The 26,834-nt window shown below is 38.9% G+C and overlaps 1 protein-coding gene across 4 annotated transcripts in view; it reads left to right on the top strand.

Moving 5' to 3' along the window:
• Positions 1-26,834, top strand: part of SVEP1 (sushi, von Willebrand factor type A, EGF and pentraxin domain containing 1) — a 131,074-nt gene that overhangs the window by 48,803 nt on the left and 55,437 nt on the right. For all 4 annotated transcript variants that reach the window (XM_057423134.1, XM_057423136.1, XM_057423135.1 and 1 more), the window contains exons 6-22: positions 4,052-4,231; positions 8,944-9,141; positions 11,543-11,661; positions 13,106-13,235; positions 13,798-13,905; positions 14,140-14,271; positions 15,633-15,827; positions 16,873-16,994; positions 18,407-18,515; positions 20,434-20,619; positions 20,943-21,176; positions 21,685-21,846; positions 22,464-22,625; positions 23,279-23,440; positions 24,074-24,168; positions 25,292-25,388; positions 26,050-26,163. In XM_057423134.1, the coding sequence (XP_057279117.1) occupies positions 4,052-4,231; positions 8,944-9,141; positions 11,543-11,661; positions 13,106-13,235; positions 13,798-13,905; positions 14,140-14,271; positions 15,633-15,827; positions 16,873-16,994; positions 18,407-18,515; positions 20,434-20,619; positions 20,943-21,176; positions 21,685-21,846; positions 22,464-22,625; positions 23,279-23,440; positions 24,074-24,168; positions 25,292-25,388; positions 26,050-26,163 (2,505 nt within the window). The remainder of the gene's footprint in view (positions 1-4,051; positions 4,232-8,943; positions 9,142-11,542; positions 11,662-13,105; positions 13,236-13,797; positions 13,906-14,139; positions 14,272-15,632; positions 15,828-16,872; positions 16,995-18,406; positions 18,516-20,433; positions 20,620-20,942; positions 21,177-21,684; positions 21,847-22,463; positions 22,626-23,278; positions 23,441-24,073; positions 24,169-25,291; positions 25,389-26,049; positions 26,164-26,834) is intronic.

The raw sequence follows: 26,834 nt of genomic DNA on the forward strand, positions 1-26,834 counted from the left end.
GAACACAGTTTTGCTTTGCTGCCACATCTCTGCCTGAGGTTGGGTTCTTGATGATTTAGAAGGGGAGCAGCATCCCCATGTAGTCCTATGGTATATCTTCCAAGGAAGGCCTAAAAAAAAAAAAAGGTAGCAGCCTTTATCTCCTCAACAGCCACGTATTTAACTCAAGTTGGATGCAGTTGCCATTAATGTGCAGCACTGGAGGTTACTAAATAAGAAGTTGTCCTCTCTGTTGTAAATCTTTCCTTGGCCTTGAGTTCAGGGAAAGAGGCTGATCCTTGGACAGATACTTAACTCTAACCCTAACCCATTAGCACTTTATGCCACTACAGCAAACCCTGCAGTACTTATAGAAACATCAAGTCATCGTTCTAAAAGAAGGGATCTGAGCTAGAGGTCAGTTCATCAGGACATTCTTATGTAGCAACTCAGTTCTGCTTAGGACTCCTTAGATAATACTGGAAAACTTGGTCTTCCTATATAGCTTCTAGTGACAGAAGGCAGGAAAGAAAAGCTTTCAATAGAAAATAAATTGAGAAGCTAGACTTAGAGCTGTTGACTTTCCAGCAGTCAAAACACAGACTGAAGATCCAACCTACTTCAGATAGACTGGGATACTGGGAAAGAGCACCTGCCTGTCAAAACTCTATCACACAGTAGCCTCCAGTGCAAAAAATCTAGGGAAAGCTGCAGTCAACCACAGAGAAAGGATCTTTCATCTTCACTCTCTCTAGGGAAATGGAAGAAAATGGAAAACTCTCTGAAGCATTTTAAAATATTCACTTCCTGGGTGTTGGTGCATGATTTTGCCTGGAAGGTGAGGGAATAGAAAAGTCTGCCTTGAGATACTGTCTTGATGTTGATATCCTTTAGAGCACTGAAATTATATATTTTTTGCTTGTCTTGTGCCATTCTCCATCATACTGAAGACTTCCAATTAAAAAAAAAAAAAAAAAAAAGAAAGAAAAAAAAATCCCACCTTTACATATGCTGGATCTGCTAGTTTCAATTTACTTAGACTATGAAAGGGAAGAAGATCAAAGGCACAGTTTATAGCCATCTTGTTAATCTCAGGAGTGTTTTATCACTTAAATTAGGAAGGAAAGTAAAGGAAAACCCTTTGCACTGCTTAGGATTTTGACATTAAACACTTCTCTGTTGTTCTGCTAGCTAAAATCTTCTGTGCTATTGGAAAGTGATTAATGAAGTCGTGTCAGGCAATTAACAGTGACTTATGAAATAAACAACCACAGAGAGTGTATTTAATCCAGAAAAATGTATTAGGAGAAAACCCAGAGCAAGCAGAATTATACTGTTGTTGTTTTCACTGGCTTTACAGAAATATTTCTTGGTCATAAAAAATGCATTATTGACAGAAGGAAGGTTTTGCATTTAATTCATGGAACCATAACAGGAGATAATATGCGCTCAATTGCAGGCTTCTGCCAAGGCTATACTGAGATACTAAATGAGCTTGAACATTGAAACTCTGTGAAGGCAGGAGCACTACAGGTATGCAGGCCTTCCAGAAGGGGTGGCTAGACTTATCAGGTAGTGGAAGGGTGTGCCTCCTCTGTAGGTACGTTAACATTGATGAGAGCCTCCTTGATGTTCTTAATTCATTCAGACTTCCTCAAAAATGCCACAGTGTTTACCACAGGCTGGGTATTAAAGGCTCCCATAGAAGTCTTAAAAGAGAAAGCCTATTATCTTCTGTATAAAGCATATGTGGTTCAGCTGGAAAAAATGTCTTTCTTACTCTACTACAGTTAAGATACAGTATATTAGGAAGCTGCTCTGAAGCTCAGAATGCCTCAAGTTTCAAGATCTTTCAAGATCTTTTCTAGAAGTTTCAAGATCTTGTTTGGACTCTTAAATGCACTTCCCAGGAGATACCTATGTATGTACAAGGACAAGAGGAACAGTACTTTCAGAGAGTAAACATGAGGCAGTGGTAATGCAAAGATGTATTGGGTGCATCTGAATGGCTTTTTTTCTTTCTTTCTTTCCTATCCAATATAGATAGGTTTTGCTACTGACTGTTTTTTCAACTCTGGTGCCACTATAGCTTTTTTTCAAAAGAGACGCTATTTAACACGTGTTTTTTGTAGCTTTGAGGGGTGCACAGTTACTGGCATTTATACAGCTGGGTTTTATTTGAAGGAGCACTCAGGGCATCTGTCCATTTGTTAGTTTGAGGACATAGAGTGATCTGTTCAGTCTGTGTGTCCACTTGTAGGCATGTCCTGTCTCCAGTCTGCAGAGTAAACAACTACTGGGAAAAGGCAAGTTGCCAAGTTGCTTTACTTTTGAGTGCATCTGGAGAGGAGGTTGAGGTTTGCCTCCTACTCAGCAGCAGCCAGGAGAGCTTAATTGGTAAAATCGGCATCCCAAACCACAGTGGAGAAGTCATCCAGATCTCTAAAGCCACCCTCACCAGAGCTTGCCTTCTTGCTAGAAAGGTCAACAGAAGCTGTGGAAAGCAATCCAGGGAGAACAGAGTTTAGGAAACTGCAGTCTTCTTGATTATATTTTTGAGCAGTCACGCTATCTACCCACGTGTGTTTTTCTCCCCCTTATGCCTGTTGAATGTATTGAGTGGTATCTGCTAGATTCAGCTAGCTGTGTTTTCAGCTACACGAGTTTTCCACTGGTTTTGGAAAATCAGTAGCTGATTATCAAAGAGAGGCATGAATTATTGAAGGAAAAGGTGTACTAGGACCCCAGCAGGCATCTACACGTTTGGGCTTGCTATCACCAGGTTATCATACATCTATCATCATCACATAGTCATGGCCAGACAGTAGGTGTGTACAGCTTAGATGTTCTAGGAAGCCAAGGGCCAGGCAATGTGTATGTAGTTCGCGTCTTGTCTGGAGGGAAGAAAAGGGGCAAATGCAAAAGTTGAGATACTGACTTAAGAGTAGGAGAGCTGGAGGCAGTGCAGAGGAAGGTCCTAGTAGAAGAGTCTGAAGCTATGACACTGAAACGAAGAATGTAAATCCAAGCCATACCAGTGCTACTAATTTTTTCTTCTATCATTCAGCTGTTTTGGGATCAATCTTAATTACAGTGTAGCTTTGTGTTAAATTGCAACATCAGGATTCAGTAACGAAATCATAAAATAATCTGCGGATCACCCTCCATGTGCTCCACTTCCCTTTCTATATGCACATATATGCACAGGACTGGGTCATCCTTGGCATTACAGTGCTTTCAGTGTTTGTGAAACATGGCAGAAGGGTCTTTGTGCTGAGCAGCAGCCAGGACTGCCTCCGTGGGGAGCCAGTCACCTGAAAGGGTCTCTTTTATCTCAGCAACAGCCTTATTTGTTCCTTTTCATCTCTCATGGTCCAGTTGTCTATGAATGCCTTGTATTCCTTTCTTTCTTTTTTTCCTCCCACCATGATGGATGGCTGCTGTTCTGATCTGTGGAGACAAATGTGTCCATGTCTACATCAATACACTCCAGAGTGCCTGAGAACTCCCGAGTTCTTGAGCACTGGGACACTATCACCTCCCTTGTTAATAAGCCCTTAGCCTCTTCCCCTCCCTTTGCACTCAGCCAGTATCAGACTGCCAGCTGGAAATCCCCCAAAGAACTTTGAGGCATGGCTGGGGGATTAGAAACTTCCAAAGACATGCACTTTTCCACAGGATTCCATTTGCCTGCAGCTGCTCACTTTTGAAGGCTGATAGATATTACTAGTGCAGGCCACACACTGTGTGCCAGATGCCTTCAATGGCTAGGAACATTTCTGAGCACAGTTAGATTTTTAATCTGGGCTTGCATCAGATCTTAGGTGAGCTTGGAGGTGTGTGTCCAACCTCATACATGCTGTGTAAGACTGTTTCAGGAAGAGGAAGGCATCAAGCCACTGAAAAAATCAGCCCTGTTCCAGCCCAGTTCCCTAAATCTGTACAAACTACTGCAGCCAGTGGACAAGCGATTACCTGTCCCACCCCTGAAAACGCAGGCAAACTAGTGTAACTCTACTGATTCTTGGTGCTCCAGAGTGATCTGGTGTTTGGGTTTTTTTCCCCTTTGCAGTTCGAACATGTCCCAGACTTCGGACTCCTGAAAATGCGCACATTAATTGTTCAACAGCTGACATCTCCTATAAAACAGTGTGTTTTGTGACCTGCAATGAGGGCTATGAAATAGAAGGAAATGCCAAACTCATCTGCCAGGGCACCTCACAGTGGGACTCAAAGGAGCCACAGTGTGTGGGTACGTATCTGGTCATATTCTGTCTGTTCATATTAGGGTGCTGCCTTCTCTGACATGCTGTCACAAGTGAGAAACTCCCTATTTTAATATCTGGTGAAGCTAAATGTCTGTGGATGTTTTATATAGTCTTTAGAAGGTGGGGAGGGGCAAAGGAATTTATTAATGCAGAAAGTGGACAGATTATCACTGAAGTCCATCATAGAACGCTGATAGCTAAAAGGTTGTTGCATCTGGTGGGTGTTAAGACACCATCACACAATGTGTTGTAGGAAACATTCAAGTTGTAAGTGAATACTAATGAGTGAATATGAACAATCAGGGGTTTGAGTTATCATCTTAAAGCTACAGATGACCTCCAGACAACGTCTAAGGTATGTTAGCCAAGCTCTGTGAGTGCCAAGTAGGGATCTGGCAGTTGTCACTTTTGCTGAACTCCCAGCAGGAAATAAAAGGCAAGTTAGGCACCCAGCACCTCTAAGTCAGGATTCAGAGGTCACACAAGCTGTGCAGGGATAGTTAACATATGTTGCTATTCCAGAAATAAAGGATTGTAAATTTAACAAGTACCCATTTAAGACTAGTGTCAGGTATTAAATTAACTTAAAACAGTAAGAGGAATGAATCATTGAATGGTTTGGGTTGGAAGGGACCTTAAAGATAATCTAATTCTAACCCCCTGCCATGGGCAGGGACACCTTCCACTAGACCAGGTTGCTCAAAGCCCCATCCAACCTGGCCTTGAACACTGCCAGGGACAGTTGAAACACTTCCACATGTAGACTGCAAAAACAAAGAGCAAGCTTAAAGCCCAGCAATTCAGAAGCTGATCCAGTGTTTACTAAAGTCAGGGTAAAGTGTATGTCGCATGGGTATAGTAAATTTGATGCCACCAGGGTGACTTGGCTTGAACCTTTGGCTATTTTTTACTGTTTTACTGCAGGCTTAAAAATGTGGACTTTGTGACACAAGAATAAATTTCTAACTGTAGATATGTTCTCTAAAATTATTGAAATATTCCAAAAGTACTAATTTATCTAGAGAGTTTGTTAAGAGATCCTAATCTTACTTCTGTTGAAGTCAGTGGAAAAACTTCAATTAACTTCAAAAGGAAGGGATCCTGAAATCCTGTTGGAAGATTATAATTGGAAGATTAACTGTATTCATCATTTGAAGTCATCCTTCCTAGCTTAGCATTTTGATTAGTAAAATCCAGCTCTAATCTGTATCAGAAGATTTTTTTCACACCATGCAATAATACCTTCATTCGTGGATTACCCGTGGCAATAGCTTATTTTTGCTGAGTCTGAAAATCTAGTATAAAAGTTACCGTTTGTTGTCACAGAAGGAAGAGTGCTAGCTGGAAAACCTCTCTGCTACTTCTTGTGACTTAGAACAATTTTGCTGAGATTCTTGTTCAGTATAGATGTGTTTACTTTTGTCTAGGGAAGGATGCAAAACAGGACTAACATCATGTCATAATCAAAAACTAACCTTTGTTCTAATTTTCTGAATGTTCATCATTATCATGGAATATTCTTTCTTTAGTTTTAGTCTGAATAGCTACTAGCTGTTATTTATCATTTGGTGCATAAAAGAGAAAGAAATTCTGCTGTATTTAGGAATTCAAAATTGATAATTTATACATTTCCTACCCTTCTGTTAGAAAAATCAAGTGGAATTGGGTTCAGTTTCTTACCTTGAAACAGATTTTTTGGACCTTGGGGTACTCTCCTAGCTCTTTTTCTGAATGCTTTGCAGTTCAGCTGCACATCAGTGCAAAGTTTACTGTGTTTGAAAGTTAGCTCAGTGAAACTGCTACACCAGCTGTAACTATAACTGACACTGTACATACATAACCTGGATTGTTTACAGTCACTTCTGTGAGGTCTGTTGTCATATGCGTCTTTTTTTCCAAGGAGCTGGAATTTAATGCAAGTTTGGCTGTTATAAATTTTTTGCATTTTTATATTTTTCATGCAAGATGCTGTTAGGAACGAGTTACTTTTGAATAGCTTACATATATTATAGGTGGCTTACAAACAAAATACCTGCTAAAAAGGGAAGCTTTGCCATCTATTCAATTTGAAAAAAAAATAAATCTGCAGTCATGTTCTTCCCCACTGGTGAAATACTAATATCCAGCACGTTAAAATTAATGAATTTTACAGGATGCTCTTCTTCTTCCTTTATTCAATGCTTAGCGAACAGAGGTGAAAATAGGAGTTGTCATCCAGAGTGTTGATGCCACCTAGTGTTGAAAGAATTACTACTCCACAGTTCTAAGTACCTGTGACCAATTCTTTGCCTGAAACACTGTTTGCAAAAGGGCTCTTGAAGGAAACAGTCATATTTCACAGAATCATTAGGGCTGGAAGGGACCTCTGGAGATCATCTAGTCCAACCCAGGCAGGTTTCAAATGTCTCCATAGAGGGAGACCCTACACCTCACCTGGGCAGCCTGTTCCAGTGCTCTGCCACCCTCAATGTTCTTCCTCATGTTGTTGTGAAACTTCTTGCGTTGTGTTTATGCCCATTGCTCCTTGTCCTGTCTCTGGACATCACTGTAAGGAGTCTGGCACCATCTTCTTGGCACCTGCTTTTGAGGCATTTATATGCATTAATGAGATCCCCCCTCAGTCTTCTCTTCTCTAGACTAAACAGGCCAGCTCCCACAATCTCTTCTCTTAAGAGAGGTGCTTCAGATCTCTGATCATCCTTGTGGGCCTCCACTGGACCCTCTGCAGTAGCTTTTTGTCTTTCTTGTACTGAGGAGCCCAAAACTGGACACAGCACTCCAGATGTGGCCTCACCAGCATCAAGCAGCATGGGGGGATGACCTCCCTCATCCTCCTGGCCACACTCCTCTCAATGCACTCCAGGATACTATTTGCCCTCTTGGCCCCAAGAGCATACTGCCAGTTCATAGTCAACTTATCATCCACCAATATTGCCAAGTCCTTCTCAGCTGAACTGCTCTGTAAAAGGTCAGCCCCCAGCTTGTACTGGTTCTTGGTAATCTTTTTATTTGTTACCATATTGAAGTTCCTCTTGATGTTAAGAATTATAATAGTGTTGTGGTTCATCACAGGCAGTTGCAGATGAAAGCAGATTCTTGTCTCTCCTTAGAAGTACTTTCTTCCTCTCTCTTCATTCCCTGTCCATATGGCTAATATCACAGACATCACTCTGATACTCATGAAGTCCAGTCTTCCTGGGTCGGTTTAATTAAATTCTGGAATTAAGTGAATATAAGAATGCTGAAAAACACTATTACTTTTTTTTCTTTTTCTGCCAAAAAACTCTCCCACTTAAAAGAGATTCCCTCAGGCTAGCTATACCAAAGATTATCCTGAATGTTCATCAAATGTTTCAGGATTATGCTCTACTAGTGTTTTGCTAGTATAGTTGGAAACATCTCAACCAGGAGGGCTGTTACTACTTCCCAGAGAGCTGCAGTTTTCTCTCATTTTCATGTTTACACCTTTCACAGACTTTCTGCTACATCTTCCCTGAGTAGTATACACTTTAATGCTTTTAGATTATCTTTTCAAATATTTTTTTCCCAGTTGCTTATTTTTCTGCTATTTGTCAATTCCTTCCTGTGGTGAGCAACCAAAAGCTAGGTTTTGAGTTTTTTTCTGTTGGAGCTGGGTTGTTTTTTTTTCTGTTGGAGCAAACAGTGTATGCCTGAAGTGAACAAATGTGTTAATATTGTGGTCTTTGCATCCTGTTGAAATGAAGTGCAGTTATTAACTGGTTGGACTTCATACACAATTTCAGTATTGAGAGTTTAAAGGCAGGAAATATTTAGAACACTTCAACTCTTTAAACTTTGTTTGATACAGAAGAACCAGTTTTCAGTTACTCACTGAGCATCTTGGGAAAGGAGAGCAAAGGGATATGAAGGATTCTGAATGTGAATCACTTCTGTGTCATCAAACCATTGCTAAGAAGTTAACAGTTTTCCCTTCTGCAGCTGGGTTGTGTTGGTTTTTGTCTGCCCTTTGTATAAATACATGTATGCTTTCTTCACTGACCAGCTAAATAGAGTTACAAGTCTTCTCATTAGTTATAAATAATGAAACACTTTTCAGCCACCCTGAGTCTTTGCATCTGGGTTTGAACACAGTCAAGAACAAACCGAATTTCATTCTGTTTGAAATGAGGTAGGCAGAATCACACACTGTGTCCCTAACTTACAGTGAGCTCATGGCAGGGTGTTGATTTTTTTTTCTCTCTTCTTCTTGTTTCAAGAGGCAGTGTAGAAGCTGTAAAAGACAACAGGTATAAGACTACTACCTCTTTACTGCTATGGAGGTCTGGTTTCCATAGCAGGCAAGGAAATGCAGCTACAAGGCAACCATGAGAGGTGAAGCTGTAAAGAATAGAGAAAAAAAATAACAACTAGTAAAAACTAAACAGCCAGTAAGATGTAGTGGAGGTCCATGAAAAATACCATGTTTCTGTCCCAGTGAAAAGCATAGGCAAGAAAACAGAAGACCTGATCTCCTGCATGCTGTTTAGTTAAGTCAGTGCTGGTGTAGAAAGCTTTGGAAGTTCTTACTGTTTTGAGACACTCATTGTGCCTGCAAACTCTTAAGACTGTTTATTTTCTGTTCCGAGTTGCCATATGACTTTATTTGCTGATTTTTTTTTTTACTGTATGCTCTGTGTATGTCAGTTAAAAGACATGTTCTATTGGTCTCTTGTAGAAATGCGTTGCCCCATCCTCCAGAAACCAGCAGGTGTAATGGTTTTCCCTCCCAGATGTGGGCTGGAGCCTGCCATTTCTGGGACTGTGTGCCAGCTGAGCTGTCCCCAAGGATTCATCTTATCTGGAGCTAGAGAAGAGCTAAGGTGCATTTCATTTGGGAGATGGAGTGCAAACATCCAGGAGGCTCTGTGCAAAGGTAGAGACCAACACAAAATCATTTCTGTTTACACATGTGTGCAGGATTGAAGGGAAATGCACAGCAAGTAACAGTGAGAAAAGGTTTGAACTGTGGAAACCATGATTTAAACAGGCTGTAAGAAGGGTTGCCTATACTATTACAGCTTGGCTGTCAGATTTACCTGTAATTTGGAGTAAAAATGTGGAGTTCATAGGTTGCTGAAGTACCATCTTAGACTGCTCATCATTAACTGTCTCTCCTGGGATCCATCTCATAAATCTGTTGTTGGGAAACTGCCTGCTAAAAGGCATGATATCAGGTAGATTTGAAATTTCAGAGTAGAAGTGAAAGAGCTTATGTTAAGGTAGTCAATATGGAACTCATACTCCTACTAAAACAGCAATTATAATAATACTGTTACTGGTTTAGCACAGGTTTATATAAGTCCTGTTGTTTGAGCAAATTTGTAAACGCCATGTAAACCCTGGCTGACAGGCTATAAAGGGGTGGTTCATTTCAGTTGTCTTTGAACCGACTGTGGCTGTTGACATGCCCTGAGCAGTAGTACACTAGCATTTAGGCCAAAATTGGCTAACACAATTGCACAGGGTATAAAGATGGGCAGAAGATGGTGACGTACATTTCAGTATGGTTCTGCCATGTTTACCCACTTCCTCTAGAAAAGTTATTTGTTCCCTTACATACACACTGAGTTGGAAGGAGTTTGGCTTTGGATTATAGGAGGATAGAAGCAAAGGTGCATTTTGCTTGTGAATACACTGTTCACCTCTTCATGAGCTATTGTGTTCCTAGAACTAATGCTTCCAACCCAAACTGGGGCCCTTACCAGCCACTGAGTGAAAGAACAGTACAGAAAACAGTTACGGCAGTCATCATGCCAGGTCACTGCAGAAACTAAGTTGGGAACTTTTTTCCCTGTAATGGTCAGGAAGATTTTATCCCTCTATTTAAAGATATTATTTCCTACTCTGTGATGTATCACATTGTTTTTCTGAATCTTTTGTGTAAACCTGTGCCAGACCACAGTGTTTATTTGATGGGATCCCAGCACAAGGCTACAAGCTGAAGTGTTTGGACCAAGATAAAGCATCATGGCTTTGGTTCAAGATTTTAGTGCATAAAACCCTAAAATAAGAAGCGCCAAGAAACAGTGAATATTATTCTACTCTATTAAAAATTAATAGTTGCATTTCAGTTGCTTTCATTCTTGTTATTGTCTGTCTTTATTTTGCTGCCAACATATTTGGCCAGTTCAAAATAGCCATTTTCTTTTTGACTTATTTATTAGTCTTTCTACAGAATTTCACTTTTCAATGGAATTTGCCCCAGCCTGAACACTGTAGTCATGGGAGTGTGAACCATAACTGGTAGTTATATAAAAGAGTGCATTTCTAATAAAAATTTCATCAGAATGGGTTCAGAGGAAGGCAAAATCACTTGTATTTATTGCTTTGCACTCTTAATTACAGAGTTTAATTGCCTGAGTTATGTCTTTACTGGAACTATGTAGTAATAAAAATATAAGCAATACCAGTTCTGAGTTGTTTTAAAGTCTCCTGAGCATAGATGAGTTCAGAGCTGAATGTATCCTTGTCTCATGAGTCTAGAAACCATTTATCAAATAACACCACAGCAATAAAATAACCTTACTACATATGTTTTGGGAGGCCCTGTGCCAGGGAAATGAAGTATTGTAAGTTTGTCTGAGAAACTTGAGGCTTATATGTTGATGGTGATGTTACCCATATTGTACCACCAGTCCTTTGAAACCGTCGAGCATTGTCCATATGTCACAAGAAGACTCTGTTTGTCCTACATAACACCTTGTAGCAGCACCTTATTAAGGAATGTTTCCAGCAGCTGCTGACAGAAATCTTGCCATTGTGTTTGAAGCTGGTTACACACCATGCTCCAGGGAAATTGAGAGTCATTACTGTCCAGTTCATAGTACATAGATCATGTCACAAATACCATTTTAATACACAGATTTCCAGAAACGTGTCAGCTGTGTGGGCAGTGAAAGGATAGAGAAGCCACTCCTTTTTAATCAGTATATGTATGTAATAAAGAGATGAATAATAAAAGAAGCCAATTAATTCTGTCTTATTTATTCCTTGGTTTATGGTTACACATAGAAACCAGAGTTTCATTGTACTCATTGGTGTAGAAAAAATACAGCAAAAAGTAATCCCTTCTCCAGGAGAAGTTATTGTTTATGTGTGAGCCTGTAGGCAAGAATTGAAAAGGGGCAGAGACAGGAAGTTTGCAAGAATATTTGGGCTTATATTCTAGGCAGCACAAAAAAAACAGTGCTTATAACAAGTTACAGTCTAGCTATCATAGATGTTTTATTTCTATAATCCCACATATAAAACCAGTTTGTCTTTTTCTGGATCAGATATTGAAGCTCCTCAGATTCACTGTCCAGAAGATATTGAGACTGAGACTCTGGAACATCATAACTCTGCTAATATCAGCTGGCAGGTTCCAACAGCTGAGGATAACTCTGGAGATGAGGCAAGTTAAAATCTATACATTTGTACTGGAGTTAGTCTTTATATAGTTAGCTATTTCAAGCTGATTTTATGTTCCACTAGATTTTCTTTCTTCTGATAAGCAGGAGTACAAGAAAAATCTGCTGAAAAGTTTGTGTCTTGAGAATTCAGCATTTTCTGTCTTGGGTAGGGTTGTGCAGTCACAGGACACTCTGCATGGTATTTAAGTACATAAAATATCCTATGGTTAATTTATGTGGTCAAAAGAAAGAATGTGCCATGTTTATAAGATGTAGACAGCTGCTTTAAAAATGAGCTCTTAGAATGTGAAGAAGTTTAATAAACTCTTCTCAGAAGGAAGTAAACCAGTTCATTAATCTAAAAGGCTAACAAGAACATACTGTGATAAGCAAAATTTTGTTTCAGTTTACCAAATGAGAAAAAAAAAATCTTATTTTCCTATCCAATGCAAGGTTCAGACATGGGTGTTTGGCTACTATGGGTATCAGAGGTCCAGAAATGGAGTGATATAAGGAAAACTTGCTCCAGAGCTGTTTCATGGAGAGTAACATTCCCTACAGGCTCAGACATGATCAAATTACAGCAACTGAGTGCTTTATCATGAGTCAGCAGAGGAACAGTGACTCTGTGTATGCTTCTAATTTGCTGCAATCATCGGAGTTCTTTACACTTGGAAACTGTGAGCTATCTCAGTAAAAGAGTTTTAAGTTCACACATTTTTTGCTCTAGCATAGCCATAGTCATGTACTGTAGCTCAGCTGGCACAGGGTCATTCACCAGACTAGAAATCAAGTGTCTTATCTCTTAGTTGTAGCTGGTTTGTCAAAGCCAAAGTTGTCAAATAAACTGCTTCATTCATGTGAAACTAGTTCCTTCAAAGAGAACTTCCTTAAGACAGTTTTAATGCATATGAAAGAGACACAGAGAACATGCAAGTGTCATTTACTCCAAATGTAGGGTTCCTTTGCTGTGCCAGAATATTTTGAAGCATCTGTGGGCTATTGACGCACAAGCATATAAAAATTAAAACTGACTATGTAAGTACTTACAGCCCACAACTGTCTGCTCTACTCATCTTCCAGGTCTGCTGCTCTTGCAGCTGGAGAGTTGAACTGTAGACAAAGCAGGTTCTGATCTGGCTTAGTGTGTGTTCGGTGCAATAAGGCAAACAGGAGTTTTCTCAATGCACAGTGCTGTAAATTGCAGTAGTTCAGGTCCAAATACTTACTGAGTAAATCCCAAATAAATAATGAAGGCAATCTTGAGAAGGGAAGCAGGGCACTCTGATATGAAGTCCGCCCTCATTACTTGAAGAGACTATTTACATTAAGAATGAGCAAGTGTGATGTTGAAGGATACTATTTTGTTGCCATTTCTTGAAATATGAGTTCCATGATTACTGACCAGCTTTGTCTTTTTTAAATAACAACTTTTTCTTATAAAAGGTCTCAGTTCATGTTACCCCAGCTTTCATACCACCATTTCTTCTTCCAATTGGTGAAGTTGCCATTACTTACACAGCAACTGATAAGTCAGGCAATGAAGCAAGCTGTACGTTCAGTGTCAAGGTTATTGGTAAGTGCTGGTAAAAATCACTGGAAAAGAATCTGCTGTGGTTGAAGCCCTCTAACTTTGTGCAGAAAGAGGCTGTAAGTCACTGTGGCCTTTATGTGTGCACACATAAGCCCCGGAGTAATACCATCTCCATAAACTCTTTGCTGATCTTTATTGTGTTGTCACTTACTGCCTTCATCATACTTTTTTCTTTTCTTCTTGAAAGACTCCAACAAAGTTTTCAAGTTTCCCACACATTGCTGATGCAAATCATTGTTCAGGTATTTCTGTCAGACAGTTGTGCTGTTCAGTAGTCCTGTTAAAACAAGGTTTGCTCTGTAGAAAGCAAATAGAATGCAGAAACCATGAGTTCAGCAGAATTAGTTTTGTCCATTCCCTTGCCATATACCAATAGCAGCAGTTTACGCTTCTAACTGTTATATGTATACGTGCATCTAACTGTTATATCTTCTGTTGCAAACTTAAAACTGCTGTTTACCTGAATTCTTCTGATTGTAGATTTCATTTGAGTATGGTGACAGTTCAGTAAGCTAATGTCATGCCATCCCTTCAAATTCTGCAGATGCAGAACCACCTGTAATTGACAGATGCAGATCTCCACCACCCATGCAAACAGTAGAGAATGAGTACCCAGCAACATGGGAAGAGCCACAATTTTCAGACAATTCAGGTGAGGTGAAGCACCTGAAAACATGCATGCAACAGAGGAAAGCTAGGGAACTCCAACCTGTTTACCTTGGATCACATGGGAATTTAGGATTTTTTGAGTTTTTTTTCACTCACTTGGTTTAAGAACACATAATTTGGAAGACAAGCTATCATTTCCTTCTCCAGTTGTCAAGGTTGGGTGTCAGGAATCCTCTTTTACTTACTGACCATTTAAGTTGTCTTTCAACTCTCGTAGGTGCTCCACTGACTGTCACTAGGACTCATGCACCTGGAAGTCTCTTTCCCAAAGGAGAAACAGCAGTTCAATATACAGCTGTGGATCCCTCTGGTAATAACAGGACATGTGAGATCCACATTGTCATCAAAGGTTTGTTGTCTTAGTCTTCTGGTCAAGGACGTATAGCATTGTTTTAACTGAGCATCATAAAGGATGCAGTGCTGCTTCACTTTTTCATTTAGCCTCCACTTTTTCATTTAGTTATTCCAGTTTTAGTTTGGAGTAAAGAAGGCAGACAGGATATTTGTTAGTACCCGCAAATAAATTGTCTGAAGGCTGAAGCAGTACAGCAGTGAATGTGGTCCTATAAATTCAAATTAGGTATAAAAGTGCTGGAATTATGGTTCATTAAGCAGTAAATTGATCCATTTTTTTTCTCAGTGACAGATGTATGAAATGAATTAATAGGTGTTACTGATGTCTTACTTCAAATTTGTAGTTAAAAAGGAAAATTTTATGAAAATTCTTCTGTAATTACCTACAAATATTGTAGCAGATACTAGAACACTTTTCAGATTTTAGAAGCTGTCCATACTTATAGATATGCTGGTGCATTTGTGTTTCTTGCACAGACACCTTTTCCCAACAATTCACTTTCTTCTTTAAAGGCCAAACAATAATTTGGCAGATGAATGAATAAGGATGAAAATTCTACTTCATCTCTGTCATGTACTGCCTATCTCTCAGTCAGATAGCTGTATAAAGAAGTCTCTTAGTGAAACGAGATTTTAAAGTCATGCAGACTGGAACTTTGGTAATAGCTTTTAGAAAGGGTAAGTTGCAAATGAATGTGCTTATTCTGATTTGTTGTAAATCTTAGCAAGAACAAGACCGTGTTCTTCTTGCCTGAAATTGGCATTATTTCATGTTCTACACCACCTCAGGCTTTTTGTGCTTCAGTGTTTGTGACATGTTTTCAGACGTTAACAGTCTCCTTCATGACTGGCCTGTAGAATAAATCATAACTGAGATTTTGCAGTCAGTCCCTCCTAAGGTGATTCTGAGAAGTCCATGTGTTGTTGCAGTAATGCAGAATGTTTTGTTTCAGAATTCAAGATGTAATATACGTTACTAGAATTCATTGTATGAAAGTTCATGTGAAAATTTAATGTTTTGTATTATTTTAATAAGTAAGTGCTTGAGCATGCACCTATGCAGAAGAAGTACTGAAAGGTTTGGGTCTTGCATTTCTGAGGTTTTTTTCATTTCTCATACATAACAGATTTTTTAAGTCTTCATGTTGCTGGATCTTAAATTCTAGTGGCAGAGTTTGAGATTAGTTTAGCAGTAGCCTGACCCTGTCTTAATGGAAGTAACAAATAATACTTCACAGACTCAACAGAGGCAAGATCAGGTTGATACTGGGTACATCTGGAAATCCTATCAGTGCTATTTTCCTCTTTGCTTACTTACTTCATTTATCAATATATAAATCTTTGTATTTTTCATAGGTTCTCCCTGTGAAATCTACTTTGAGCCTGTGAATGGTGATTTTATATGCACATCAGATGAAGTGGGAGTTAATTGCACATTGCACTGTGCAGAGGGTTATAGCTTGTCAGAAGGATCGAGTGTAAACTACTATTGTGCATATGAGGATGGTGTCTGGAAGCCACCCTATTCTCCAGAGTGGCCTGGCTGCTCTTGTAAGTCTTACTGTTGCTAAGTCTGCAACTTATCAAGCACTATGTTTAATGAGGAAGTAAATGAAAATATCTTCAAAATTATGACTTTATTTAATGATAACAAATCTTCTCTATTCTTTGCCTCCAAATTGTTACAATTATTATGAAAGAATGCCTGGAAGTCCCTAAATGTATTATTGCAGAAGCTGTTTCAAACACAAAAATAGCAGTGAATTTGAATTCTGGAAATGACAAAATAATAAAAATGACGAAGTAGGCAAGGTTTGTCATTATTTTGAATTGGTATTTGAAACAGGTTGCTTATAAACACTAACAGTATCTTTTCAAAGGGAATTTCAACAGTGTTTGCAATTCATTGATCCAAATGCACAATGCATGCTGTACATACATATCTAATTATCACCAAATCAGAAACATTTTGGTATTTTGTCTGAGGTGGACACATGCAAAACTGTGGAATTATTCCAGCTTTGGCGACATTTTAATAATAAATGTATTAGAACTACATATGAAGCCAGTCTTGGCACCACTTTGCATCCAGTTCTTTCAGAGTGGATTTCTTGGTTTCAGCAAACATTTCCTATGAGCAAATGAGAGTTATGTTTTAGATTAGAGCTATGTATCAACATAAAGTCCATAACTTGGACACTTAGGAACTTTGAGTTGCTTAAATTCTGGATGAGAATTTTTCATATTTAGCAGCATTTGTAGTAGGACTTCTAATATTTATTGCTTCTCCTTCAGCAAAAAGGAAGTACAAAGTTTAGTTGACAGCACACAAGTTTCTTCTATTAAGAAAATGCTAAAGTAGATATATGACAGACCTTTTTTGAAATGTGTGTCAGCTTTCCCATTAAATTAGATTCCTGCCAAAGGGCCATATTCAGCTTCACTGGCTAAGGTATGAGTGATCCATTTAGGTTGCTAATTTAAAGACAATGCTTCTTAGTTTAGTGTATTCCAGTTTTGAGCCTGAATAATCTTGCTTTTAGCTCTGAAACTTTTGCACTGACCAGTAAAAATTTATTTTTCCAATATTTTTCAGTAAATCGTTTTGCAAACCATGGGTTCAAATCTTTTGAGATGCTCTACAAAGCAACACGATGTGACGACAACAATCTTCTAAATAGATTTACTGATGCATTCCAAAGCGCACTTGGTAAAATGGTAGGTTAGTAAATACTCCTTCCTTTCATGTACCTTTAAATGTACCTTTAAAAACACACCATTTAAAAAATGTGCTTTTCCCAGTTTACTGATTTCATAGAAGGAAAATACAACAGAAACCTGTAATGAAATCTGTGCTTCTTCAGAAGATGACAAGTCTCCTTTAAAAATAAAGATGGTTCTCTGGCATTTTAATGTAATTTAGTTCAGTCTTCAGTGTGGGGTTATATAGAATAGAATTCTTAGAATTCTATATATCCCCAAGTAGCTTAGAGACCTGGCACTCACAGATTTTTATTAAGCTTCCGAAGAGAACCTTTGCAGTTTTGAAAACCCCAGTCAATTGTTGCCTAAGTCAGTGTTGTTTGCCTTGTTTCTTGCCTCCCTTCCAACAGACAAATCTTGGCTGGTTTTATTTTTGTTCCTTTCCCCTGACAGCCAGCTACTACCAGGTTCCAGTGCTTGGACTATGACTGTTGGCAAGCAAAAGATAACAAGGGAAAAATGCTTAGTGAGCTGACCAAGCAATTCCATCATAATGCAACAAAACTGTAAGAACAGTCAGAAAAGCTGTGTTGAATATGCCTATGCCTATTCCCAAGAATTTTAAATTCTAATAGAGATCTGAAAAGGGGGATGGAATCAGCAAGAGCCATCTTTCCAATGAAAATTGATATGGAAAGAAAACAGAGCAATTTCAAAACATGACCTAGAGCCCAACTTGCTTGAAACCTGTCTGGAAAAAGCAAGAAATACAGATCTTATCAAAAGTCATGCATTTGCATGTTCTGATTTAATCTCCACTCCTTTTGTGTAGTATGAGAAAAAATCAGCAATTCCAGAAGGGTTCTGTTGAATTTTCTGTTCCACGGTTTCTGTCCTTCTGAGACAACTTGCCCTGTCTCCTGAGGCTACTTGGTGGAATGGATTAGCCCCTTTCTATGAGTAGGGAGAGGTGGAGATGAAGAAATATGGTTTGAAAGCTAGAAACAGTGACAGCATTGCTTAAACCTGACAGAATTACGAGTTACGTAGCTGGAAAAACCACAGATGTTTTCAAATGTGTGAGCTCATCTGTCGCCTTCAACAGCAAGAAACAAGCCTGAACTTAGTTCTGTATTTTGGGATTTCACATGCAAGAGTGGTTAACTGAATAGATGTCTTATTTTATAAGAAAGATCTTGTATAACAAAGAGCTTATTTGCCTACAGGCTGCCCGCTTATTTCTCAGATGTCTCAATAGAACATACTTCTTTCAGCAGACCTTGCCAGGGCTGGAAGAGACATTAAAGGGGAAATCCAGTGTCACTGGTTGAAACAGTGCTTTACATTGTAACTAGAAGTTTCTATATGTTCCAGGAGGAGGATTTGTGGGTTTATTTTTTTAATATTATTCTTTTTTATGTTGGAAGGTCCCGTCATTCTGTAATGATGTTGATGATATTGACTGCAGATTGGAAGATCAGACACAGAAACATTGCTTGGAATATAATTATGATTACGAAAATGGATTTGCCATTGGTAATTATTGATTGTATAGACTCTTAGCCATTCAGGTTTAATGCAGCATAGTTCCTTTTGTTCTGAAGTAGGCAACATGTTGTGTGAAATACTTTTTGAAAATAACAATAGGGCCCTTAAGATAGTAAGCAATTACATAATAGGTTTTATAACAACATTGTGGACCTTTTTGCTGTCTAGTTTTGGTACTGCTTCCTATACAGTATAGAGGGAAAATGTACTGAGATGCCTCATGATGGAGGGTGGGGAGAAGCATACACACACACTGTCCTACAAACCTGCTTGGTTAGCCTAGAGGAAAGCAAATTTTTAGAAACACACAGTTTCAAAACAAAATACTGCAAAAGTAAAATAGGTGGTTCTAGAGATTGTTAAGAAAATGAGGACCATCCTTGATGCTTGGTCCAATCAACAGAGAAGCCTTACAATGTAAAGCTATACAAGCTTAAGTTTGCTCATTAGCTGTGAAATTACTTCCGGTATCCAAGGGCAAATTTTGCAGGATGACTGCAGCTGTATCAGAGTGAAAGCTTTGACAGTCCTAGTGTTTGTTCTCACTTTGCCTTATGCCAAGTAACTTGTCATTTTCAATTCATCTTTAAACAGGTTAGTGTCCATGTTGTACTGCTGCTGTCCTTGGCATTTCTGAGTCCCTTGGGGGTGCTCAGAGCAGAAAGGCTAAACACAGATAACTTATGTTACCTATCTTGGCAGGAAGCATTTTGGCAGATCAACATCAGAATACATACATAGGACTGTGGCTCTTTCACATGTTTATAGTGGAGGTGCTTGTTAGAATCTTCCTGCTTCTTCCTGTCCCCTTCTAGACATGCTTCACTGAGTTTGAGAGCACATTTGTTTGTAATCAGACATGGGGGGCCTGGGTGTCTAGTTTGCAGCTGTCATCAGACTAGGGATGAATACTGATGACAGCTGGAACTAATTTGTAGAGGCACTTGGAGGAAACAGTGTTGAGGACGTGGGATGTAGGGTCCTGTTCTTTTCTTGTTCGTGTAAGCCAACACTGTTGCAGTTTTTCTGGAGTTTCACATGATTATAGGCTGGGCAGGCAGATGAGAACTCTGATCATAAGTGACAGCAGTTTAGAAAACTAGTTGTGCAATACTTGCACAGTATTAACCACGAAACTTGTCCCCAGTTTCCATGGTATATTAACTATAATTTGCTTGTATTTACTATAATTTAGGTGACTGCTAACAGATAATTGGCAGAACTTTCTTCTATCTTCATGGTTTTAAAAATAGAGCTAGATCAATGAAATAGACCGTGATTTTATAATTTAGTCATTGCAAAAAGGTAGATTATGTACAGAAACAACTGTTTCTGTTTGAAAGCATGTCATAGGTGAGGGATATTTTAGGAGTGAATTTGACTCACCATGTAAAATAGGAAATGCCTGTATGTAGAGTATAAATATATAAGGTGATGATGATACCAGCCTTTTCTGAGAGGACAGGAAATGGTAGAACTACTCAGGAGTTGTGAGAAGATGCAGTGGAGACATAGCATAGGCCATGGTGGCTGTCATTGATCAGGAAGAGGAAGAGAGGAATATGGATATGTTTAAGAAGATGTTGCTGGCAGCAGAAGGTGCATGAAAGACAGGAAGGGAAAGAATTGTAACTTGTAACTTTGATAGCAGTATGTCTTTAAAGCTTTGTCAACTGCACAAGGTTCAGGATCTCTAGGATATCAGTTAGGAGTGGGACTGGTTTTTCCTATTTTCTTTAGTCAGAATGCTAGTAAATAGGCACTTGTGCAGAGGCAAAGCCAGCACATATTGTCTGGAACTTCAGACAGGCCCAGTTCTGTTGTGGATATATTTTTTGAAATAAGTATAGGCACTTATTTTCCACATGATGTTTCTTCTTTTCTGTTTTTTCTTAATGTCTCACAGGACCTGCTGGTTGGGGGGCAGCAAACCAGCTGGATTATTCTTATGATGATTTTATTGATGTAGCACAAGAAGACTTCTCCAGGCATCTCTCTGATTCTGTAAAGGCAGCACCTGCTCGAGTCAAAAGGCATAAGCTGAATGTTCCAATGACCGACCATAAAATCAAGTTAATATTTAACATCACAGGTGAAAGAAGTCAAAATATTGTCCTTCTCCTATTCCTTCTCCTTAAAAAACATGTTTTTAATACATTCAGTAGAACAGCCTTCTGTTCACAAAGCCTGCTGGAGATGTCAGGTTTTGGAGACATACATAGCCCCATTTTATCATAGACCTTTTGTTTGGTGGAAAGATTGCAGTCTTATATTCATGGAGACCATTTGCACATGGTCTGCTTTCCATTTGCTACTGGCAAGCTTGAGTGTTACACTCTTGATATTCTCCAGCATGCACTGAAAGTGCTGACTGCAAAATCTGTGTGCTTTTTGTGTTTTCTGTTTATATTCCAGCTAGCGTGCCGCTGCCTGATGAAAGGAATGATACATTGGAACTGGAAAACCAGCGACGGCTCCTTAAAACTCTGGAGACAATCACAAACAGGCTGAATAGGACTCTCAATAAGGAGCCCATGTATTCTTTTCAGTTTGCATCCGAAGTCATTGTAGCTGACAGCAACACTCTGGAGACTGAGAAAGCCTTTCTTTTCTGCCGGCCTGGTTCTGTGCTGAGGGGGAGAATGTGTGGTAAGCCAGATGATTTGTTCCTTGCATGTATTCAGAATCATTTTGAAAAGCTAAGTTTTAGAAGATGTATGCAGAAGGTTATGGTTTGACACAGTTCAGTGCTTATGGTCTCTTGGGACAATAAACTGCAAAAATGCTTTGTGCAGTTTGACTTCCAAAGGATATTTTTGTTCCTAACCAAGGTCTGTGGAAAAAAGACACTTCTGTACACGTGATTCCAGTCCCATAGGGAAATCAGGCATGTCCACACTTGGTGATACAGAGGAAGATAGTGCTTGGTATGTAGTCTTTTAGTGCTATTAGTCTTGTGGGTGATGTGTAGCTAAGATAGGGAATTGGATTCCATTTCCTGTGCATAATGAAATCTTTGCAGTTTCCAGAGATACCCCATTTGCTGAGGAACAGAGTCACATTTCAGATAAACAGGGTTTGACTAAATAGGAACTTGAGGCAAGGCAAGAATATGATTGTGCACTCTGAGGGGAACCTTATGTTTCCAACATTACAGTCAACTGCCCTTTGGGTACCTATTACTCACTGGAGCATCACACCTGTGAAAGCTGCTGGACTGGATCCTACCAAGATGAGGAAGGGCAGCTGGAATGCAAAAGTTGTCCCTCTGGTAGCTCTACTGAATATCTACATTCTAGGAGCATCTCTGAATGCAAAGGTGAGAACTTTGTTTTCTTCAGGCAGCCACTTCTGAACACCTCACTTGTTGTACAGGTAAATTAAAAAAATCCAGGTTTTCACCACTGCTGTGGCATAGAGGATGCCTGGGCAGGTGTTTTAAGAAGAGCTGGCCTCTGAAGCTTCGCTTCATTTCTGTCTTCTTTCTGTGAGATTCTGCAGGGACTAACACACTTAAAATCATGCTGGTTTTGTCCTTGCAAGCCTCCCCATCCTATCATGATCAAAGATAAAATACTTGCATCCTACACTGCAGTGCTGGGGCACTGAGCACCTCAGCACCACTCTCTCTTTGTGACTTGCTCTGAAAAAGAAGTTCCTATTTTTATTTCCTGCTTATTGTCTTATCATTAATTTGGTGATTAAAAATGAGTAATTGGATTGCAATAAATCATTTGTAAAGCTGATTGGAAGAGAACTAACTGGTCAATGATTCGCAATTAATTTTTTGCTCTTTGCACCAATTAGATGCTTCAGAGTAAACTCTTGAAATAAAAGCCCCTGTGGTGTGTATTGTGATTTTGAATCATCTTCTAGGAATCAAGAGCAATGTCTCCTGTTGGACATTGCTTAATCTTTATCAATTCTGCCTTATAGCTCAGTGCAAGCAGGGAACATATTCACCTAATGGTCTTGAGATCTGTGAAACTTGTCCACTTGGCACATATCAGCCAGCATTTGGATCCAGGAATTGTATCTCTTGCCCAGAAAAAACATCAACAGTAAAAAGAGGTGCAGTGGATGTCTCAGCTTGCGGAGGTTTGTAACAAAAAGGGCTATGAATTTTTTTAATTCTAAAAATTTGTAAATGTTGTTTAAAGATCAGCTAAGGTAATCCAGTTCATCTGCCTGAGATTAAATTATGCTTTTGGTTAAGTGGGGACCAAACAGCATTTCCCAGCAAAATTTCCTGATACCCTGATTATTTCAAATGCCCTCCTTTTGATTTCCAAGATGGATTCTTATCTAACGATTAATAAAATAAGATACATGATGGGTACCTAGAAGAAAATAAAACCTTTTCCTTTACAGAAGAGAAAGGTAATGATAGGATGTTTGTCACTATTATCTCCAAAGAACTTCCATATCTTCTGTACAAAAATACTGAATTTTAACACAGTGTGTTAAGGAAAGGAAGTTGCATATGAAAGCTTCCCATAGAATAGCAAAAGGAATAGACAGAAATAGTTCCCAGGTATTTCCGTAGTTCTTTGGGAACCACATGTCACCTAGCAGCACAATTTAAATAATCATCTCCTAAAGTCATGAATAATTCTTGGCAGGTTTCATCATATTCCTTTAAGTCTGAGGAGGGACTATGAAGGGAGGAGAGAAAATGGTCAGAAAGAGATGGAGGGAGGTAAGGTGAGAGTGCAAGTGATCACTCAAAAATTGTCCTTTTTTTCTTGCAGTACCGTGTGTTGCAGGCGAGTTCTCTCGTACAGGTTTGACACCATGCTACCCTTGTCCCAGAGACTACTATCAACCAGACCCGGGAAAGTCCTACTGCTTGTCTTGTCCCTTTTATGGAACAACAACTGTCATTGGTGCCAGATCCATCACGGATTGTTCAAGTAAGCCAAATTACCTCTGCTGGACAAAGTGAATACAGGACACACCAAAAGGATGGCCAGCAGTAGCCTCAATAGGAAACATCCCACTTAATCTACTAACAAATGTAGACTTTCCATTTCAACCAGTGAGGTTCACAGGTGGTTTTGCCTACTGGTGGGCCTTCACGTTATGTGGAAGTGACTGTGTGATACACACTAAGGCTCAGTAACAGATATATATATATATATATATATACGTAGAGAGAGAGAGACAGATATAAAAAGAGTGTGTATACACACACACACATATTGTATAGGTATCCTACATATATACACTCTAAATATATATATACACAAATATTAATATGCATATATGTATATAAGTATGCATAAAATATGTTTTATATGGACACACACATATATGTGTTTTAGAAATATATCTGCTTAGAAATACACACTAGTATAAATGTATTTAAAATACTATGTGACTACTGTAAATTTTGCGCTTTTTTTCCCCAGAAACTCAGGGGTTTTCTGCAGATTTTTAGATGCATTACTAACATGCAATTATTATGCCCTCTTGTCATACATTGTTATTAAGGGATCTTGTTATTACATTGTTATTAACAGCATGTTCATATCTTTCCTCTTTAGGTTTTGGCTCTACTTTTTCAGCAGCTGAGGAAAGTGTAATGATGGTACCAGCCTCTCCAGAAAATATCAGCAAGCAGTACAAAGTCAGCAGTCAGGCAAGGACAACATAGATTTTCCAGTGTTAGCTCAAATGAAAGAAAGAGTGCCTTATGCAGCAGTAAATGACTAAGGCCTTTTTAAATGTAATTGTTATGCTGTCTGTATTTCCTGAAGAGATGATGGTGATGGTCTTGAGGGGAACACTCAAACTCTTTCTGTAATCATGAAAAAAGAAGCACTTTCACTGAACAAAGGAGGCTGCATGAACTATTGGCAATCTTCAGTTCTGGACTTGAAACTTCACCTGATGTATGAAATATTTAACATGCTTAGAAAAGAAGTATAAACTCCATGGAGGAGATTCAGCCACTATGTAAAAACGTAGTTTGACCACACTCAGTCATCTGATGTTTTCATATGCTGAATTTCAGGAAATGCTACCAGACAACAGGTCCCAGTTGTAAAATCTTTGTTTTGCTTAGTGCAACATAGATACACTTAGAGGAGGCAAGCAGAGCTTCCTTCTGCTGTGAGTACCTCTTTTGAAATACAGGTGGGTCCTCATGTGAAACTACCCAAGTGACAATGTTTGCCAGAGATGCTCCTTTAAACCCACCATCTCCCTCCCAGTGTGTAACTCTTGACTACTTTGGTTGAATCTGAAGTTAGGATATTGTGTGAAGAGGAGCAAAGTTGGCTGATAATAAATTTGGCTTGATCCATTATATCACATATGGACAGGCACAAGCTGATCTCCTGTGGTTTTAGTAAGCCCCGTTTACTCAAAGGGTTTGCTGAATTCAGGTTTGCTACATTAGAAAAAATAACGTCACACAGTAAAGTTCCCTACCAGCTCGCCTGATGAGCAGTAGGAAGTGAATAGCTGGTGTAAAAGGATATGGAGAACTCTCATATAAATATAGCATAATATGGGAACTGCAGTGATCACATTTGACTAAGTAAAAGGTCATTTTTAAATAATAATTCAGATTTCTATTAATTTTCTCTGAAAAAAAAGAAGATAGTTGATGTGAGGAAAGTCAAAGAGGAAGACATAGAAGTTAATGCCAGTGACTTTTTTTTCTAGCTTTCTAAAGTGACTGTTAGGGGGTGTCAGACTACTTTTTTCCACCTGTATTTCCACCTTTACTGTAATTGCATGATTCTTGCCTTTGACAGGTCTTTCATGAGTGTTTCCTGGAACCCTGCCACAACAATGGGACATGCAAACAATTGGGAAGTGGATATATGTGCATATGCCCACTTGGATATACAGGTAAAAAACTGAGAAGCAGATGAATGAGCTAACATGTCTCCATGCACTTGACATGGGCAAGAATAAGGGAGCAAAACATCTCAGTGCAAGAGTACGTCCTAACTAACTGGAATATCCATCATAGATTTAACATACATTAGTATTAAGAAAACAAATTGTCCCTCACGCTGTCACTGAATTATAGAGTGTTTAGCAGAAAAGGATTTTGAACGGTGTTTGTTTTAGTAGAGTTAGTGAATTTGAAAAGCCGATCACTTGGTAATATTGATAATTAGCAAAAGCTGAAAATTTGCGCTCTAAATACCTACCACCAGATCTGCCTATACTTCTCTTCAGTGTTATTTTCCCAGTTCCTCCAAAGCAAATGACTTACTATTCAACTACTGTCAAGAAGTGATCTCTGTTACTTGTGGTAGATACTAAGTGCCACTGTCTGGAACTAATCAGTCTGTTGCCCAATGTGCATGATACCTTTCTAATAATATTTTATCTCAGGTGTGTGTTAAAACACAATCTAAAGAGAATCTAAGTAAAACTGCATGTCTGGTAATGCATGCAATTAATCAGTCATGTTTTTTCTACATTAATAGTCATGACTTCCACATTTCTGAACAATTTCAGGTTTTCTCTGCCTGTTCTCAATCCTCATTTTGCATTCTAGGCTTGAAATGTGAAACAGCAGTTGATGAGTGTAAGTCATCTCCTTGTCGCAACAATGGGATGTGTAAAGATGCCATTGGGACCTTTATTTGCCATTGCCAACCAGGCTTTTCAGGTAGCTTTTTTCACTTCATAGCTCTTCTTCAGACTGGCATTGTTTCTGTGCCAAGTAGATAACAGAAAACACAAAGGCTGTGTAATTACACATCCTTGGAACTATAACACGAAAGCAAGCTGATATACAGGTTAGAGAAATGTTCTGCTGTGAATAGGTTTTGAAACAAAAGGATGAGCATTCAGGGATAGTCTTTGTGCATGCATGTGTGTGCATGTATACTTCTGTTTTGTGACATTTCTGGTCTGAAGGAAAAAAAAAAAAGGGAATGAAGTTTAGGGAATTAGTAAATACTCTCAGGGAAAATGCTTCTGAGACTGAATATGGCCTGACTAGGCAAAGCTTTTACGCAGTTGCTTTACTGCAGCCCTATGAGTAAGTGAATGGTCTTTTTTCTTAGTGTTTTTTTATTCTCACCTTTACTCACCTTGAGGTTACTGAAATCTATGGGAAACTGACATGCTTGAGTATGTTACCACAACAGCACCTAATCTCTAAATATTGAAATAAACCATTGAGGAGATAATTTTGTGTGGTTAAAATGAAAAAAGCCTCACATTTTCCACTAGAAATTATCTCCCTCATTCTTCATGTTTATGGCTATACATTGATCAACAGTAGCACTTACTGGATATTTATTAAACTTTATGAAGACAAACCGTGGGTTTCTT

This window comes from Pezoporus wallicus, unplaced genomic scaffold, assembly GCF_028554395.1.
Source record: "Pezoporus wallicus isolate ANWC-B61680 ecotype Strahan unplaced genomic scaffold, APGP_CSIRO_Pwel_v1 contig_7243, whole genome shotgun sequence".
NCBI lineage: Eukaryota > Metazoa > Chordata > Aves > Psittaciformes > Psittacidae > Pezoporus > Pezoporus wallicus.